Below are 21603 nucleotides of genomic sequence, written 5' to 3'. Positions count from 1 at the left end.
AAATATTTCTATTGAGAAGAGAGAAAGAGAGAGAAAAAGAAAGAGAGCAAGCTCGATCGATAATGAAATAAAATTTAAAAAATGGCGCGAATTTGAAAACTAATGGCGCTACTATCGAACATTTAATCAGTAATATTATGAGCAACGAGATGGCGCTAGTTGATTGATTGATGCACAGTAGTATGGCAGCTTCCGTTTCATCAAGTGTTTTCAAAGAACAGGTGAGCGTTTCGTAGAGTGCGTCGCGGCACTTTGGATAAGTCGACTGTAAAGAAGTTCGGTACGAAAAGTTCCGGTGTGTGGTCCAGTGTGTGACTGTGTGTGTGAGAGTGTGTCGTCGAACGCCAATTTGAAAATTTAAAAGATTGACAGTGAAATAGCTAACCGTTCTTAGGAATCTCATTTTTTTTCCAATTTTGTTGCGAACTTGTGTGCAAGGACAATCGAGGTAAAGCTTCCTGCTGGGAATGTTGATGGACTCGCTTCTCGTTCGAGCATCCTGTGAAGAGGTGGGTAAGTTTTACCGATCTGTTCATTTGATTACGCGGTATAGCGTACCGTGTATGCCATTTCCGTAATGGTTGCTTGAGGTGGATCATTTTTTTGAATTTGAGATTCCTTTAATGTTTATGTTGTTTTTTTCACCTTGAACGACTAGTTTGCGATTAGTTCGTTTTTCATTGAGCTCTGCCGCAGAGACGGAAGCGGTACTGGCCAAGTGACATCTGCATCAAGTTGGACGTGTCCACGAATGGCGGTGCGGATATCGATCCTGAAGTCTCCGGTCGCGAGGCTGTCTTACTTTCGAGGTCATCGGGACTTCGGCCGCAAACCTCACTCTCGATCTCGATATCTTCACCGCGATTCTTTTTTACTTTTTGATTTATATCTATCTTATATCTTCTGAATGTGTTGAACGTATATTATCCGCACCCCGCCCTTCCATATATCCTATATAATATAAATGACAACGATGATTACTGACATCCTGTCCTCTCTAATATGAAAGGAGAGATCGCTTGTAGAGATTAGTAGCAGTAAATGAAAAAATATTATATTATAAATATACATATATATATACTATATTATACATATGTCATACGTACTAATACTAGTGTGAAAAAAATTTCATAAAATTCCATAATCCATAGTATTATTTTTGTTTTGTTATGAATTCTATATTTCATATCTAAAATAATAGTTTTGAAATTATAAAACTTTTGTTTTTAAAGTTTTAAAGTTACGAAAAGAATTCTCAAATATTATTATTATTAGTCACTGCGGTAAATGATTATATTCTTTAAGAGAATGAAAATTACAAGAATTAAGAAAAAAAAGATAATCAGTTTAATAACCCCGACAACCAAGAATTTTGACGCATAACTTATATAAGTAGGTGAGGAAATGGTTGAAAGTGTCCTATTTTTAGAGTTGTAGGAATGAGCGAGGAGAATGCAGACATTCGATCCAAATCGAACGATATATGTACTTACATGACTACTTATGATCACCTTGACCGTGATGAACGCAATAATCCTTCCTTTTGTAATTTTAAATCTCATTTTCAAACACAAATGTAAAATTTTTGCAAAAAAAAAAATGATTCTTAAATTTGTAAACATTTTATTTTTCACTATGCATTATTTATTTTTGCTTTATAATATATTAATCTATTCAATATATATTTTGATTAATCGACATGTCAAATATAATCGATATATTTCGATTAATCGATATATTAAATATAATATATATTTTGATTAATCGACATGTCAAATATAATCAAATATAATCGATATATTTCGATTAATCGATATATTAAATATAATCGATATATTTCGATTATATAAATTTATCAATATATTTTTTTAGATCGATAAATTGAATTTAAGGAATAGAATGAAGATAATATAAAGAGATAGAATCACATAAAGAAGTTTATAATTTCTTTTATTATTTATCGATTATTTAACATGTTTCCAGATTGAAACAAATCACTTGTTTTACAAATACTATAATTCTTTTATTACAATTAGATATAATTGCATATAATATATAATTTTACAAATAATATAAATATCATAATTTATTATGCAATTATTTTTACAATAAGCAAGTGATATATTATATTTTGTTAAAAAACGATTTGTTTTTTGTTTTATTTCTTTTTTTATTCTAATGAATATTAACTATCATTCTTGATTCACGTGATTTAAAATATTGAGAACTAGAAGAAACCAGTATCGTTTTAGTGATTTAATGAATTCAATTTTCAGTTTGAATTGCTGATAGCTGCATTAGCTGTAGAAATACAAGAAAACAGTTACATAGTTGATGAAGAATCAGAAAAAATAAATATTTCACAAGAAGTAAGTACGCAAGTTTCATATATCAGATTTTTTTAAGTAATTCCTTATCTAACAGTTCTTAATAATTATATAGGTAATATTTTCATTTGTTTCATAAAACATTAAAAATTCTTTTAATTTATTTCATTATTATTTTTTCAAATTACATTATCTAATTATTATTTTAATTATCTTAATTTATCTATCAAAACTCTAATGAAGCTTTATTCTATTCATGATACAGATATATTGTTTTGTTTTAAAGAAACATAAACTGAGATATAACAAAACATAATTTATTAAAATGTTAAAGAATATTATTATTATTATTAAAATATATATAATAAAAATATCAGTTCATATTGACTTTGCCAATTCTTTTAAAATTTTAATTCTTTAGTGTTTTAGTTCTCGTTGTTTTCATTTATTTGATTATTATTGAAAAAAGAGATGGAAAAAGAAATTGAGGCTTATTTCCTGTAGATAAAGCACGAACTTTAAGCTTGAATCTCTAAAAAGTCGGTCACAGGAGGCTAAAGTCGCATTATTTCGCAAGCGATTTAAACTTTGACCTTCATTGTTATTAAAGCAATCATTTTTTGAGGAATTTTTGTTATAAAATATAAAATATTCTCTAATTTAAGATTTATTTATTAGTATATCTATAGTTTCGAGATTTACTAACAGTTGGTAAACATCGATAAAATCGTTATATATATATATATATATATCGTTATTATTTCAAAGTTAAGCTATGATTAATAATAAACATTCGAGATAATTGATTAAAATTATCAATTTATTGTAATTTAGTTATTATAAAAGTATATTACCTATAAAAAATATTGCTAGTCCCTTTTATGAAATATAATTTAGTATAATATATCCGCATAAATAAAAAATTGTCATTTTTTTCAAATTATGATTTTTTTTATCAACGTGAAATATAGTTATAAATCAATAAATGAATCATTTTTTTTCTTATAATAATAATTTTAATGATATATTTTATTAATGTATTATAAATAATTTTGCTTTGATATACATATATATAAATTTAATTAATGATTATCAAATTATCAGCGTGATGATTGATATACGATTCTTAATCATACTAAGCAATTATATAATTAATTCGAATATTTTGAAGAATTATCGTGATACAATCGAATAGATAAAATTCTTCTTAAATGATATTGCTATTTTGAAATTAGGTTAGGTTAGTAGTAATGTAAATAAGATAGTGAATTAATATATATTTGCAATTTTTCTTTAGTATATAATGTTATTAATTAGTTTTTATTAATTTTTATTAAGTTTTTAATTTTTAATATAAAATTAATATAACATCAGAATTTTGTCAGAATTAATAAATATTTATAACAAATACTTTCTGATTTAACGATGTAGTCATAGAGTGAATAACCTTTAGAGGTTTGCGAAAGCTTGTAGATTTTAGTAGAGCGATTCGCGAACCGAAAATACTATGACTCGAAATTTTCAGGCCGTGCTAATTCCGAGCTCTGTATAAATTTGCGCGAATAGTGTTGCGCAAAAATCATGGCACTCATTGGTTTCCACCAATTTTATATTTTTTCTTTTATTTTTTCAAATGATTAAACAAAACAATTTAAAATTTTTTATATTATATTTATTCAAAAAATATTAAATAAAATTGTTGAATCGTATGTACGCGATAAATTCATAACCTCAAATTTAAAAGATAATGTAATGAAGAAGAAAAATAACACAATTTATATTTTTAATTACTATATATTGTTTTAAAAACAATGTAAAATGATGATGATTTACATCGACAGTAATATAAATACTTTCTTATTATTTTTTAATAAAAGTTACAATCATGCATACTAGGTATATTACATTTATATAAGTATATTATGGTAGATGGCCTAAAGGCGCCTTTTCATCTCCAATTTCTGTTCCAACTTCATATTCTATTGCCTAGATTTTCTATTTAATAGTTTATAATAATTAGTATCTAACCTATAATTAGTTACTCAATTTTGGACATTAAAAATTTAAACTAAAATATTAGACATATATTAAATTATTAGTTATACATTAAATTTTATACATGTAATAAGATTAAGTTTGAAATTGAAAGAAAAGTTGAAATAAAAATTCTATTTAATATTCCTTTCAGTAATACGCAAAGAAATGAAATGTATATAAATAATCAAAGTTAAATTTAATATAAAAAAAGGAAACAAAATTTAGACGAAAGTAGAATGGTTAATAATAGAATAACAGAGTAAACAGATATTTGCATTTAATATATTGTATATTGGTATCTCATCATTAAAAACGCTCATGGTTAACCTGGAGATTTGGTATGAAATTTGTTTTTTTGAACGACATTTTTTTTAATAAAATATGCGTTTCTCTCACGGTTGCGAGATTCATACTGGGTTCAACGTTGTTCCCTTCGCATTGACCCAATTCCTTTTGCGTACGCGAGACCTGGATATGAGTATTATTATCCCAGCTACAACATTATTCCACTATGATTTCGTTTGATTCAGTGACGAATTTACATTATTCTCTTGATTCTATCATCAAGATAATTTCCACATTTTTTTTTAAGAATCATTAAAATAATTCATTTTGCATTATTAAAAATATGTAATATCTTTACATAAGTATATTTTACATACATGATTAATTTGTTTTGTAATTTGTTTCATATGCATCACATATGTATATATGTATATTTATAATATAATTTTAATATATGTAAAAATTCATAATTTGAAATTTTATAATAATTAATAAGATATTATTTAACATTTAACTTTATATTTAATAAAATAAAAAACTAAATGTTAAATTTTTGATTTTACAATTATTCAAAAAAAATAATATAGTTTTGTAATGTTATTAAAAATTATATATATTATTAAAAATATTTTGAATTTTCATGTTTGAATTAAATTTATCCAAAAAGGATCGATTGGAAATATAACAGTTTGTATCAATGAATTTTATATCAATCATTAATTTTGAAATATACTTTCATATATTTGGAAAAATTTCAATTAATTTCTTATATAACTATTTTTTGGACTATTTATATTTTTTGATCTGCATTATTCCAGGACTCTAATTTGGCTTGAGCGGACAATCTGGGTTAACTTCAAAATTTTGCATTCCCAGACGTATTGGACTCAATTGCAGAATTAGATCGATCATGTCAGGAATCTGATTTTACTTTGATTTTTCTTGAGGATTCTTCCTGGAAATATATTTGTACGTCTTTTATCCTTTCGATCCATCTATTAAAAATTAAAATGAAGATTAAGATACTCAAATTTTTTTATTATTTATGAAATAATCTGTTAAATTGTTAAATTTTAATCTAAAAAAAAAAAAATTATTTGAAAAAAAAATTTATAATAGTTTAAAATTATTTACAGAAAAGAAGAAAATATAAAAATCATTTATAAGAATAAAAGAAACTACGATGCCAAAATTAGTTTAGTACGATGCCAATGTTTGTTTGTGATTAAATGGAATAATGGGTAAGGTATATATATATGTGCAATATATCTGGGCCTTCCTGTAACAGTTTTCCCTGTAAGAGGGTCGGGGACCTCGTGTCCACCTCCCCTTTTGTGCGTGAACCTGCACCAGTTGCGTCGTGAGGTTTGCGTCGACTCAACGCCAGTCACGCCTGAATCGTTCTTGAGGTAACTTCTGTCTGGAAACGATAAGATCCAAATGTTGTAGTCATGTGAGTCGGGAAATGAAGTGTATTGTCGTTTTCTCTGTTGTGTGTACATAACCACATGAAATAGGTGACGCATTTTATTCTGAGGTGCTAGATACTTGTTTGTTGAACTTAAAAAAGTGGAGAGAAAGGGAGAGATGAGCAACGGGGAATACGAAGAGGTTAGCTGAGATTGGTTTTAAATTACTTTTGCGCTAAAATTGTTATTTCCAATTTTAATATTTTACTGTGAATCATTTATAATTTTTTGAATAATGATTCATTGTGTGTGTGATTGTAAATTGTGATCTGTTTTTAACTCTAGGTGTTTGGAATGAATTTTAAAGAATCTCTGAAAAAAATGTGGAAGTGACGATTTAAAAAGACATTTATAAGCCTTGAGAGAAAAATAGTGAGGTAATTTCATTGGAATGTAGTTGATTCAAGTTGCGATTCGTTTTTCACGTGGATATAATCGTTTTTGTTACGTGATATTACAATTGATGTTTATCATTATCTTAATAAGTGTATGTTTCAACGTTAGTTGATTTGCATTAGGAAACAATTATCAGAGCGATCATTTTTTATTTGAATATATATATAATATAAAGTATATATTTAAAGTGTTGAAAAGTTCTATATATTTTTTTTGTTCTCTATAAGTTTATATTATTAAGAAAGTTCCTTTTTTAATATTCAGGAATTAAAAAAAAAAAAAAATCGAAGAAAAATATGTTTCAAGTTTCTAAAATAGTTATCCTTGAAGATACCTAAATAAATTCGTCATCTTCATATAATTTTTAATTCTTAAGAAAATTAAAAAATCTATCATTATAAATTTTATTTCTAAAAAAAAGAAAAGATTATTTAAAAATCTTTGATTCTAAAAAAAAATATGCCCACTAGATTTATATAATCTTCGTGAATAGTTCGTAAATGAAACTTGTAAATTGTTTGTCGGTAACTGTAGACTCTTTTGTGAAAAGCAAATAGCATGCAATGCATTGACCACCGAATACTGTTTACGAACAATGTTCGATGAATTGAAATCACTAGTAAAATCGCGCCTTTAGAGAATGGATTTAAACATCAGTCTAAACATTACAAAAGCCAACTTATATAATCGGCAAAAATAACAGCATATTCTTAATTATTCCAGCAGATTTATTATATAAACGTGTGATCTTGTTGTCGTCTAGTTTATCCATAAATCCAATCCTTCCAGTGGCCCCCGACAGTAGATTGAAACTTCTTAACCGCATTAGATACCTTCCAAGTTATATGTACATCTATTTCGGTAGAATACAAGGTCTATAACTCGCACACACTTTCATTATAATTCGTTGTCGCTTTTGTACTTTACTATTTCAAAGCACACCTGTTGCTTCTTTTTCCAATCTTTTTCGACCATTTGGAAAGATCGATTAAATGACAAAGATGTGTTAAGAGGCATTAGCATTGTGAGCTGTCTACTTATTTAGATTGCTGTTATTGATCAATGTATTCAATTGTTCTTTTCATAGATTTAAAATGGAAGTAGAAGAAATATTTTTAAAAAGTGATATAAATGATAATGAGAAATGTCTCTAAATGATAATAATCAATAGTTATAACTATTTTATAAGAGAACATGAATTTTCCAAAATTCAGAATATAATTGTTCATTGTCCCATTATTTTGAGATTCGGAAAGAGAAAGCGACACTTGAAAATGCCGCTACAAATTATTTTCCTAGGTATGGGTCAGGAGGAATCGACCGTTCTGCGACTATAGCGCAGAGAATTGCCATTCTTTTTTAATTCTTTGTAGAGTCAATTCTGACGAATGTTTAGATTTGTAGTTATAGGTGCGCGATTCGGGAAATCGAGTGATTCTGATTTCTGTCCGATAAGAAATTGAATAGTTAAACTCTTAGTAATGATATATGTTTATTTTATAATTCATGGAAATGATTATCAATTAAATTAACTCTTGAAATAATAAATGATTATATCTATATATTACTATACGTTATTATACGGACTATATGTTAGTCATAATTTATTAGAATTTACATAAGGCTAATAGCGATTAGATATAACCTTGATTCTATTATATAAATATTTTTCTCATAACATATAATTAGATTCTTTAAAATATTTTTAGCTTTTCTTTTTTTTATTGTTTATCTTAAATTATTTAATTTTAGTAAGATTAGTTTTTGTAGTTTCAGCCTAATCGGTAGACGGTAAAAGACACGATGGAAATTACGCCATTTTGAATCTTATCACCAACGTAGGTAAAACGATCCTTATTAAGTCTACTACGCTGTAGTTTAAGTTCTTTGCACTGATAGAATTTCAGTTCCACGATGGAAACCTATATTTTCTCAGAAACGAATACATGTCCACCATCGATGGAGGATATACAGACGCTTAAATTGTTTGTGAAATGTGACAGGAAATTCTCTGGCGTCATTCTAATATTATCTATTGATTACATGTCTCTTTTATTGAAGAGTACTCTTTGATTCGCATTTAATTCAGCTACGTTAAATAAATATCATTTAATACAGGAAAAAAGAATTCATATTTAATAAGGAAAAGATTTCTATTTATTTATTTCGAGTATTTAAAAATAAAATTAAATTATTAACTAATTATGAAATAATTTATATATCAATTACTGTCAACTATATATATAATATAATTTGATATAATGCGACAATAATATCTAGATGTTAATATATAGATATTAATCTATAATATATTTGATAGACGCTAAAAATATAAAAAAAACTATTTAATCAAGTAATTTAATTAACGTACGTGTGTGTATTATATATTGAGAATCAACTTACCGGATTACGTAACACATGGCGTTGCAAAATGAAAGCAACCGGTCGACCGGTTAGCCAAGACACGCGCTCGTGAGTACGCAAAAATACTTGCTCTTGACAATGATCGAGACCATCAGTGACAATTCTGTATCTTTCGTTCAAAGAAATTGAATCTCAAGGAGAAAAAAATCTAAAGAAAAAAGAGAACGAAAGAATTGGAAACAGGAAAAACGAGAATTCTCAGATGATTGCGGAAACCGAGTGAAGAAATACGAAATAAAAAAAAAAAAAAAAAGAGGAAGGGATGAGAAATGGACATGTGAAATTGGAGGGAACAAAAAAAGGAACGTTGGAATGAGATTGAGTGCATGTGAGGAGTAGAATAAAAAAGGACAGGAAACTCTCATGTGGGTTAAGATGATAGTGATGGGTTCGAGTCACTCATGATCATTCGATATTATTTTTGTGACATTCGAATAAATGAAGGATTGATCAATCAATTTAAAATATATCTTGATTTTCTGTATTTGTCTCTTTGTAATAATTTACACAAATTTGTAGGTTTCCTAAGGAATCTTATTTACACAAGAAATTAAGAGAGGAGAAGAGATGACGAGCTATCGCTGAAAGCAGAAGAAAAAGGCAACAGTCTTTTAGAGTGGTGGAGGGAGTAGTGGCAATGTTCTCTTTTCGTATGACAAGGCTGAATCAGTATCATCGTGGCTATTGCGCGCGAGACACTATTCTCTTATTCTCTCATTCTCACTCTTTTATTGCAATTGTACATATGTGTTACGCGCGTGCCATTGTTCATACGTACTTGCTATCATTTTTTACGTTATCTTCAATATCAGTATGCTGATTGCAAAGCTTTGAGGAAACAATACGTGATCGCCCCCCACTTTTATTGGATCCTTTTTGTTTAAACAATCAAAGAAAGAAGAATCCAAAGACTATAATGGTATGTGAGAAACATATGTAAAACGTTGTTTTATCAGTTGGTACGTTTATGTGTAAGTGTTATAAGAAGTGCTAGTTTCTTTGCTCGTTTTTATTCCCTTTTATTTTATAAATCTTAAGGAGCTTATCTTATAATTTCAATTTTATACATCTTCTTTAATAATCTTCCTATGTGTGATTAGTTATGCTATCTCTGTTTCTCCTTGGTGAGATGATCAAATTATCATCTTCTAGCTAAAGTTGGCATATTGTTTGACTAAGTTATATCATTATTGTATTATTTTCTGCGTCAAGTTCTCGAGCATTGTGCGACCATGAAAAAGTAAATTAATAGTAAGTCGGTTTGTTATTCATGTGATTAACATGTGACCCGCCTACATACGTAAATTCATTTACGTATTTTTTCAAATTATAATTCGATCGTTGTGTATGATCAATGTAAGTTATATATATATATATTTTTTAATTTTTTCTTTGATGATTCTTCTCTTCTCCAATTTTTATGTAAGTTCTTTATTAAATGGGACAATTTTTAATATATATCGTAATTAGTACTAAAATTTTACGATAATTGAATGTACCATATACAGTTTCAATTTCAAGGCTTTATAGACATGCAAAGGCAGGGAGTCCATGCAAATTTAATTCTCTATTCGATCTGTGGTTCAATCACTTGACTTTGTTCTTTCTTCGTATTTTGCATGTGACAACGTTTATGGTGGCTTGTTGGAAGTGCAAACATATAATTCTTGGCAGAATTATTAAATAAACGAGATCGTGATCCCTTTTTACAATGGTGTTGCTAAGTTCAGTCGTGCCTTTGAACTTCGAACCGTGCAATTCTACGACTATTATAATGTTAAGTGCATATAAATTTATCCTTAATCATATTATTAACCGGTTGTGTTTATATCTCATCCGATGTGTTATATTAGCGCCACTGGCGTTATTACAAATATTCGTATCTATAATTTACGTAATAAGTGCAAGCAATAAATGCAACCTTTTATATCATGTGATGATAAATTGTATCGTTGATAACCCATGGTTCATAAACACTATTTAAAAGTCTTCTTGGCTCCATTCAGCGATAATGCTATTATATTATTTGTTTGTCAATGTTCGATACAAGAAATCAGACTTATTGTGAAATTTATAATAATGTATAGTTGTGAAGAAATGCTGAATTTTTGTCCTTGAAATATTAATATTGATAGTCAACGTCATTCGTAGGACACTTCAACTCTATCATTATTTAATCTTAAGAGAATTTTTTATCTCAAAATAAATAGTTTTTTTTTTTTTTCAAAAAGTTATTAATCTTATTTGTAATTTTTAGGGTTCTGGATATTTAAAGCGTGCAAATACTGAACGCCTCCATGAAATATTTAATCAGGTAAATAATAAATTAGTTTGAGTTAATTTTTATAATACAATAAGATTTTAATTAATTTTTTAAAGATTTATCAAGTATAAATGATTTTATCAAGAAGATAACAATATATTAAGATATGTATTAGATAACAATATATTAAGATAAAATTGCCCGATCGATAGATTTAGAAATAAATTTACTTATAAACTTTTTTTTTAAAAACTTACAGTACGCTTCACAAGAGAAAAATGGCGAAAGGTTTATGACCTCGTCTGACTTTGTCCGAACTTATCTTGGACTCTACACCAACCCTGATTACAATCCTGACTCCGTCAATTTGCTGGCTGGTATCGTCGATACCAGTAAAGATGGGTTTGTTTCCAATATTTTTTCTTCTTTTAATATCCGTGAAAAATAACTAATAATAGGTGAATATTTTTCCAGACTCATATCATTTGCCGAGTTTCAAGCGTTCGAAGGATTGCTTTGTGTACCAGATGCTTTGTATAAGACAGCTTTCCAACTGTTTGATACTAATGGAAATGGAATGGTTGCATTTGGTGTGTAGAGATTTTATTCTTAAAAGCGATTAACAACGAATTTCCATCTCGTATTATTCACTTTTCAGATGAGTTCGCTGAGGTGATGCGGAAAACGGAACTCCATCGGCGGATGCCCTTCAATATGGATAGCAGTTTCATTAAACTTTATTTTGGAAAGGATAAACAGCGACTGATAAGCTATGCGGAGTTCAGTCAATTTTTGCACGTAAGTTTTCCAATATAAGAGAAATTTCTTATTTCTAGAACGTTAGGATATATTGTTTATTTAGGATTTCCATGAAGAATACGCGACAGAAGCATTCAAGAAATTCGACAAGGATGGGCAAGGTTTCATTTCGGCATTAGATTTTCAAGATATCATGCTCAGCATTAAGAGTCATTTATTAACTAAGGATGTAAGAGACAACTTGGTCGCTGTAAGTAATCAATTTAGAACGATAAATTCCTTTATCGATGCTGATGAGAGTGACTAATTGCTTTATGGTAATTATAGGCAGCTAGCACCGGACAAGGTGGACGTAGCAAAGTCAGCTTTCCATATTTTATGGCGTTCAATTCCCTCTTGAATAATATGGAGCTCATTAAACGTATTTATCTTAACGCGACGAATGGCCACAGATTCGAAGAGGTTACCAAAGGTATTTGAATTTTACCATACAAATTGAAAAACGAAGGGATTTTTTTTTTAGTAAAATGATAACATGATTAATTGCTTCAGAGAGGTTCCTTCATTCCGCACAAATGATGTCGCAGATTACGCCATTGGAGGTAGATATTCTGTTCCAGCTATGCGACCTGCTACATCAAACTGGGTGAGTATCTCCAATCCTGAGAGCGAGCCATTCTCCTTGGCATCGATCGTTCAGAAAAAGGTCACGTGGAATGAACAAAAATGTTATAATTTTCCACGCTGACCTGGTCAACGAAAAGCAGTTATGAATCATTATACAATTGATATGCTATCGTTGCACCAGCAAGCAAACATCGTCATCATCCAAAATATGTCGAATGTCTCTTGGCAAAGGAAGGATGAAAATTAAATCTGTTAAGTAAATCACTTTTAAAAATCGCCTTCTATGCCTAATAAGAAATTACAGTTTCCCATATAATAATTTTCGATCTTTTGCAAACGCCAATTAAAGTTTTCATGATTGAATACATTTGTTTACGTGTTTACGCTGCCTGGATCAGATCTACGGAAGATGACGAGGCAGATTCGCGGCTTGGGTGCGTCTTTGTATTACAAGAATAATCACGTGCTATAAATCCGTTTTAAAGCATAAACGTTGGCCTCGTGCGAAAATAATGGGAATTCTTTTCAAAAAACACGGAAACAATGAATTTAGAAAAAAATTAATTTCAAAAGTATATTTTTTTCGTTTTAACTTAAATATATATATATATATATACACATATTTATGTAAGTTATAAATATTCTTATCTGAATTCCACGTTTGCTGTTTTTTGCATAAAGATAATTCCTATTTTTTTTGCTAATGTATTTGTATGTACATAAATCGATAATATACACATTGTCTTCACCTACTTTCTTTAGCATTTATCTTAGGACGATGGTATTTGTAAAACGTTTGCACATTGTGGGCACTAATGATATTCCATTTTATCCGATGCTATTGACAAACTTAAGGATAATGTTTAAGGAACTCTTTTATATTGACAGGATCTACTTTTATTATTGCTCGAAGCAGTGCCATCGACGTTGTTATTATTATAATATTCATCCTAGAAATACCTTATTCATTTATTTCTTTTTTCAAATTTCTTTCTTCCTTCTGTCCAATTTGTTTTTTTCTTCTAATCTGCTTTATCTTTGCTACGTGGCTACGGATCTACGTATTGAGCACACATTTTCTCGGATTTCAGGAAAATAGTGTACAGCGATCTTGTGGCTCTTACTCCTGAGCAATATTTCAAGCAAATCACGAAACGCTTAGCAGAGATCAAAGCGGTATCGGTAAGTGTGGCCACACAAGAAGATCACTCAAGCCAATCAGCTGATACCAGAATTACCAGATGGAAACAATTTACATCAATCAAATTATGTCAGTTTTGTTGTTCAATAGTCAGTATTTTTGTTTCAGAGTCCTGATGAGCGTGGAGTGATCGTACAGATACTCGAAAGCGGTTATCGGTTCGTTCTAGGGTCCATAGGTGGAGGTAAGTTCAATGATCGTTATTATCCATTTTCTTTTTTATACAGCCATGAAGGATTTTGGAATTCCAAGCTCATTAATTCTTCTAATTTAATAAATAAAAATGATTTGGAAAATTGTTTATTAATTTCTTCAACTATTCAATGAAGAATGGAGTTATACAATAGTTGGAAATAAGAAAAACTAGATGCAGAATGTTTTCTTTAGCTGTTGGCGCTACAGCCGTATATCCTATTGATTTGGTGAAAACAAGAATGCAGAATCAGAGGACTGGATCGTTGGTTGGGGAGCTAATGTATAGAAACAGCTTTGACTGCTTCCAAAAGGTTGGAATCGAAAAGTCTCGCTACGATACATTGCCTGCATTTTTAATTATGAAGTTGGTGTCCTGCGTTTGACAGGTGATCCGGCACGAAGGTTTTTTTGGCCTTTACCGAGGTTTGTTACCTCAATTGATGGGTGTAGCACCAGAAAAGGCCATTAAGCTGACCGTTAACGATTTTGTCAGAGATAAGTTCATGGATAAAAAAGGAAACTTGCCCCTTTACGGGGAAATTATATCTGGTGCTTGTGTAAGTGATCCGTAAGAATATCCTTTGACATTTCATTATAGATGATCGATCTTTATTTTAAATATATAGTAAAATTTCGTTTATTTTTCAGGCTGGAGGTTCTCAAGTAATATTTACGAATCCTTTAGAAATTGTGAAAATTCGATTGCAAGTGGCTGGAGAAATAGCAGGCGGGTCTAAAGTTAGAGCTTGGACTGTCGTAAAAGACTTAGGCTTGTTTGGCTTGTACAAAGTGGGTACACGATTAATCTATAATCAAACAAAAAACGTGACATGTAATGCAATGAGAAAATTGGATTTTTTTATATTTTAGGGTGCTAGAGCATGTTTCTTGAGGGATATTCCTTTCAGTGCAATTTATTTTCCAGTATATGCTCATACAAAGGCACGATTAGCGGATGAAGGAGGATATAATAATCCTCTGTCGTTATTAGTATCTGGTGCGATTGCTGGTATTCCTGCAGCAGCGCTGGTCACTCCTGCAGATGTAATAAAAACTAGATTACAAGTATGATTTTTCTATACTAAATTTTTTTGTTCATTCATTATTCTTTAAGAAGAAGAAAAAAAAAATCAATGCATTAATTTGATTTTAGGTTATAGCGAGACGAGGTCAAACGACATATACTGGGTTACTAGACTGTGCAAAGAAAATTTACAAGGAAGAAGGTGCAAGAGCATTTTGGAAAGGAGCCACAGGTATTAGATTCTATTTCGAAATAATATTAAATTCGGGACAAATTTCGTAGCTATATCGGGTCGTGACATTTATTTTAAGTTCTACTTTGAGAAAGTTAGTAATACATTTTTGATTTGGTCGATCGCATGCGTGGGCGTTGGCCCTACTGCATCTATCGACTATTCTTTCTCCAATATGACTTGGCAACTTACTTCTAAGTGAGTACTTCTTTTTCTCTCTGCCTGCCAATTATCGTGATTTTTTCCATTTCCCAACCACTCTCTTATTTCTTCGTTTAGTCATTTTTTCTTTTAATCCGTTTGTGTAATTGTTTTTTTTACTAGGTTTATTGTTTTGTTATGCAGAGTGGTTGTCAGAAAACATTACATCGCACGGTTTATCTTTAACTTGATTTTTCTTTCATTTTTATCCATTATTTATTAATTTATGATACTAATCACGTTCGTTGTCAATTTTAGTCCAAGGGAGCAGATTTTTCGAGTATTTTCAATGTTCAATCTGAAGATGTGTCTATTCATAGAAGGTCATAACATTCATATTCACTTTTAAGATTCAATTCTTTATTCAGACAAAGAATATAAACCAGTGTGTGAAAATTTAATAATTATCAAATGATTTTATTCATAATATTCTTCCATTTTACAGCCCGAGTATTCAGATCATCACCTCAATTCGGCGTCACCCTTTTCACTTATGAACTTCTGCAAAGGCTGTTCGTAGTTGATTTTGGTGGAACGTGAGTATATATTTTATTCATATTTACTAATTTTTATTTGCTTTCAATAATCATTTATTCATTTCGATTAAGTATATGCAAATTAAGAAAAATTGAAACTCCTTATTGTTTTGGTAAGTATATTCTTAAGAAATTAAAATTGTGTTTTTATCTATACGCTCAATTTGATTGTTATAAATTTTCAATAAATCCAAACACATATTAGCCAAAAATGTATCGTTATTTATACAATAATTTTTTTTCGAAATTATTATTAATTTATTTCGTATAATTTGAAACGATATTTTCAGACGACCTACGGGATCGGAGCAAAAGGTGCCTGCGATAGGAGTGGCAGAAGAGATTCGATCGACTAACCCAGACCATATAGGAGGCTATCAGATTGCCTTACCGATCTTTACCGGCATCGAAACAAAATTTGGTCTTTGCCTGCCCAGGTTCCAAGCAGTAGAAAAAATCAGAAAGTAACGTCATCGTTTCAGCTTCAGCTAGATGATGAAGCTTATAGCGACCTACTCATCATTACAGAATTTCGTATCAAATCGCTGAAAATTCAGACTATCTGAGAAAAATGAGTGAAACGAGCTCCACAGAATCATAAACCGAATAAAATGATAATCCGTCGATTGATCGATATGATAAATTCAATCTGGATAAAGAGAAACATCATAAGACATAGAATCCTTAAGAATAATGACAGTGTTGCAGGTTGTTAAATATGACACGAAAGAAAGAAAAACTTGGAAAAAGAAAGAACTTGGAAAGATATTCAAATACGACATATTACATACGAGAGTTAAAAGTAAAGTGTTAGATAGAAATATGGTGAAAATTGCATATTCTATCCGAGATTATTACGTAGATTATTATGTCTAGTATGTTTAACGATAATTGACGATAAAAAAAGGATAGCGTCAACACGCACAACCTTCTTCGTGATAATCGGTTCACCGAAATCGAGATAGCAATTGTGAGAAAATCACACACAGGGTTTAGACAAGTTAAATACAGACGGTTTAGCCTAAAAGACATTATTGAAACGAGTGCAGCCTTTTTACGCTTATGTTATGCAAGTGTGGAGCTCGAATGGATTGGCGATGCGAAGAAGTAGATGAAGTTATCTTCTTTGTATATTTTCTTTTCTATAATCTTGTATTTTTCACATTTCACCCATTGCACCTGATTTAAAACAGCGAACAAAATACAAGCTATACGTGGTAGCAACGCTTATCTCTTTTATTGTTACTTTGCATTAAATAGAATTTTCTACTGAAAATGAAGAAAATTGATAATTTATCGAAGAAATATAAACGAAGAAAATGGTGCGAAGGGTGAAATTACATTAAAATATTTAATCCAATCTGGTTTGAAGAGAGAAAGATAGAAAACCGGTTCGTGCTTCAAACCTTGCTTTATGCCGCTGTGGTCACCATATTACTTTTTCTACTTTTTATATAATGGATCGAAGATATACTCGTTCGTATATGTATTTGTATCGAAGAGTTCACACTATTTTTGTAGTGTTCTACTCAATTGGAGCGGAAATAGAGGTTTCATAACAGGATTTCTGTTTTCCTAAGAATGTTGGCAGGTTTCAAAATTGTCTTACCGCTTCTCTCAACCCTTTAGAATCGCTTTTTGAGCTTTTTATGAAGCCCCGGGAGGGCTGTACAAGTTATTGATCTCTAATTTACTGATCGACGGCTGTAGAGTTCCGCCATGTTCGCCTATTTTCTACTCTTCTTCTAGTCGCAACTGCCATTCGTTTTCTTATTTCTTTTTCGATATAACAACGGTATATTAATTTCGTTTGATCGATAATTATTATCTCGATGATATTTGACTTTTAATAATATGTAGAATTTTGTTCATTCTATCGCACAGCGAGATCAGAGGTTATGCCACTGTACATTTATTTCTTTTTTATCTAAAATTAGTGAAAAATATTCAAACATTCTGTATCACACGAGATTCTCAAACTATCAGGAATCACGTTATATTTTGTCCTGTCTCAGACAATACTCTGATTAGAGTTAAGAGTCTTGTATGATACTATGAGAATGTTTTAGAACATGTTTTTCTCGTAAACATTTTCGTCCGCTTATTAAAGTAACTCGGTGTGGCCTCCACGCGTTATCTATGCAAAGATAAACGAGTTCTATTTATAAGTAAGAATTTAGTCGAGAGTTCGAGGAATGTTTTAAAATGATAAAAAGAAGGACTGGATCCTTCATCCCTAGTTAATGTTCACGAGTCTCGAGCTATTTTATATCACACGCATGGATCGAGAAAACATTGTGAATCCTTAAGACGATCGTTCAAAATATTCGAAGAGTCGATATACAATGGTCCAATATTTCTTAAGAAAAGAGAATGAAGAAAATTTTTTTTTCTCATGTATCAAGATATTCAAGTGTATAAAAATTTCTTGATCCTGGTTTGTCGGTGGTATCTTTGATAATTTTGAACGATTGCAACGACCAATATCGACCAATATTGGTTTTTCGTCGAGAGGTCTAAAAGGCCGTGAAACGCTCCCTCCCGCAGTTCGATAATATATTATTAACAATATACGTCGGCTCGTACTTGCTGTAGAGAAAATTAGATGGCTTGGGACAAGTTTTCGATACTTTCGATCGAACATTTCGAAGTGTGCAGGCACAGATTCGCGAAAGTAATAATTGTACCAAGCTTTAAGATCAGCATTATTATAATATTTTTAAAATACTTTTCAAAAGATAATTTTTTATCATTGTGCTCAGAGAACAAATACTTTAGAATGCTTTAGATTTTATAAATTTACCATTCGCTTCTTTATAAGAATTTCAAATTAGCATTCATTTAAGCAACATTGTAGAATTATTAAAGTTTATTGTTGCTACCGATTGTCAGCGAAATGCGATTCACCAGCATTTTTCACTACCAGCTATTGCGTATTTCTTTTTGTGTGCATGTTGTTGATCAAGATCTCAGATTATTGCCTATAAAATTAAAAAAAAAAAATTTTGATCTTGATCAGATCTTGATACAGTATCTTTGTACACTATAATTTTTAAAAATTCTACAAAATTATTTGTAGATAAAAGCAAATATTTTTGTGAAACATATTTACTTTTCCATCACAATTTTACAGCAGATTAGGACCTATGTCTTCCTCCAGTGTAAGTTTTGGAATTTAAAGTTAATCTAAATTTATTTAATAAAATTTCAATTTCACACGTGTACTTACACTTAATACTTATATCTAATGTAGTATTAATCAAGCTTGATTCCAGAACTTAGATATCTCTCGTTAAAAAGAATTTCAAATATCATTCATCATATTTTGAGCAATATCCTAAAAAATAAAAAAGTAGTCATAGTTATTAAAAGCATCAAAGTATTATCTCATGAGCTGACAAATTGTCAATATTTAGTTCAAATAGTTAACATATTTTAAGAAAGCAACAAAAAAATCATGGAACGAAGGGAGAAGAGACACGCGCTGTCTTTTAGATTAAAGAAACGTATTTTTTTTGCCCGTTGTGATTAATGAAATCACGTACAAATACAATACTGAAGATCATGTATATAAAAAAAAAACAATTGAAAAATATGATGTAAAGATATTGTTGGGGCAACTAAAAATTGCTTTCTGGCCCGAAATATCAATTTAAATATGATCATAATTTAATGTACATATATGTATGTATATGTCATGCGTATGGCATGCACAATTTGCAAATGCGAATACTGGTATATGGAATTCGATTCAATTAATTTAATGCCGATAAAAAGGTTTGCATTCGATAAGAAGATTTACGGTCGGTAACAAATTTCCCTGTTAATTGATTGATAACCGATTACCAATCAAGATGGAAAGTTGAGGTAGATCAACTACCTTATCGATAAGACGTTTCAAGTGCCAAATATATTTTCGAAGTTGTACTTTTTCTTTTTTTTTTTTTTTTTTCTTTTTTTTTTTGGCACTTCGAGTTTTCTTTTTGCAATTTTAGTTAGTGGTTCGAGTCCAATTGGACTGACTTAGAAAAGTATTCGCAAGGTTCGAGAATATATAATAAAATGAAAAAAAGTTCAGGAATCCGTCGTGGGCATTTGCAGCTCAATACACTTTAGTTTTTTATATTATCACACCGTCGAACAATATTTCTCTCAATATTTCTGCACTAATCTCTAATCATCGTTCTTAGTACGATTTATCTCTTTCTTATTGTTGTCACAATTTTTAATGTTGTTACAAGTATTTGTCGAGTTTAACAAAATAAAATGTTTACAAGTCGTCATATACACACACATGCGCGCGCATGCGTGCTTACGAGCACGCAACGAACGTGATAATCAAGCTTGTGATAAGGGAAGAAAAGAACAGGAGAAATCAGACATGCATTGTAAAGGAATTGAAAGATTTCTACTTTTCATAAAACTAGTACTTTAAATAACAAAAATAAAGTATTTATAATTTTTTGTTCATATTCTATTTTATTATTTTTTTTTTTTTTTATATTAATACAGCATAATCTTTTGGATTCGTTTTAAATCCAGGATTTTTCCAATCGGCCTAAAACGTGAAGACAATTTGTTTCTTCTGTTTTGCGGCATTTCTGAAGATCACCTGTTCTTTCTATCGGCAACGATTCACGATTTTTCCCAGTAGAGATCGAAATGCAAGATATCGCCAATAAGGACCACGATATTAAAACCACCCCATAAAAATAACGAATGTAAATCAACGACAACAATTACTTCTTTGCGAATGAGTGAAAAATAATTTAAAGAACTAAGTGAAAGATTATATTATCAAGAAATGTAATATGTAGCTCGAAGTTTCGATCTCTGTTCACAGGCTTTGATATTTCGCCTACTCGGTCGGAGAACCAACAACAGACAAAATGACTACGCGATTGCACAAAAAACATATAATACCAGAGAAAAACTAAATAAGCGAATTAGGGTTAAAAGAACTAATTAAATTAAAAAAAAAAAAAAAAAAAAAAAACAAAAGATTATTAAGTATATTACCCAAGTAAATAAGTAATTAAGCTCGCTTCCATGATCGACCGTCTCATATCCCATATTCGGCGCACAGTCGAATCGTATAATAATAAAGGAAAAATAAAAAAAAAAAAAGGATAAAAATAAAAAAAAATGGTATAAGAGATACTTTAATAAAACGATAATTATACAATGATATAAATATCAAAAATATTATACTAGGTCTTTCTTCTGTCGTAAATCGAATCGACGTTCTACTGATCTGTGATCATTGTCAGATTCTTGATAAACCGGAAGGCCGATTAGTTAGATGATTTTGAATTCAATTCTTACGAACTATTCTCAGTCGTAATATCTTTGATAACTTAGTTTTATCTTATTGCAAATTGTAAAGATTATATATTATATATATATATATATATATATATAATTGTTAATTGAAAAGAAGAAAAAAAAATGGGGAGAAAATACCTGATTGTGAATAATATCTAAGCTGTTGTGCATATATTTTAAAATCAGAATAAATATTATTTAAATGAAACATCGGTTCAGTGATCCAATTCGCTTATAAGTTTTGGAATCACGACAATAAAATGTGTCGTACAAAAATTTTTTTATAACTATTTATTTATAGC

At 29.8% G+C, this 21603-nt stretch overlaps 1 protein-coding gene across 8 annotated transcripts; it reads left to right on the top strand.

Moving 5' to 3' along the window:
• The first annotated feature begins 223 nt into the window (after nt 1–223).
• LOC122717292 (calcium-binding mitochondrial carrier protein Aralar1) lies at nt 224–20999 on the top strand. 8 transcript variants are annotated; one of them, XM_043941217.1, is made up of 20 exons: nt 9186–9303; nt 9458–9857; nt 10590–10715; nt 11196–11252; nt 11461–11603; nt 11676–11791; nt 11860–11999; nt 12064–12210; nt 12288–12432; nt 12513–12606; nt 13679–13769; nt 13897–13972; nt 14176–14294; nt 14370–14540; nt 14632–14772; nt 14854–15048; nt 15137–15239; nt 15417–15437; nt 15886–15976; nt 16267–20999. In XM_043941217.1, the coding sequence occupies exons 3-20, from the start codon at nt 10650–10652 to the stop codon at nt 16442–16444; spliced, it is 2094 nt and encodes a 697-aa protein (XP_043797152.1). In that variant the 5' UTR covers nt 9186–9303; nt 9458–9857; nt 10590–10649; the 3' UTR covers nt 16445–20999. The 8 variants fall into 8 exon arrangements, with proteins under 8 accessions (XP_043797148.1, XP_043797151.1, XP_043797149.1 ...); XM_043941213.1 differs by lacking the exons at nt 9186–9303; nt 9458–9857; nt 10590–10715 and adding exons at nt 224–509; nt 2277–2369; XM_043941216.1 differs by lacking the exons at nt 9186–9303; nt 9458–9857; nt 10590–10715; nt 15417–15437 and adding exons at nt 224–509; nt 2277–2369 and having other exon boundaries at nt 15892–15976.
• Nucleotides 21000–21603: the final 604 nt, after the last annotated feature.

This window comes from Apis laboriosa, unplaced genomic scaffold, assembly GCF_014066325.1.
Source record: "Apis laboriosa isolate Shangri-la unplaced genomic scaffold, ASM1406632v1 scaffold4_cov146, whole genome shotgun sequence".
Taxonomy (NCBI): domain Eukaryota; kingdom Metazoa; phylum Arthropoda; class Insecta; order Hymenoptera; family Apidae; genus Apis; species Apis laboriosa.
This window is presented reverse-complemented; position numbering and strand designations above follow the sequence as displayed.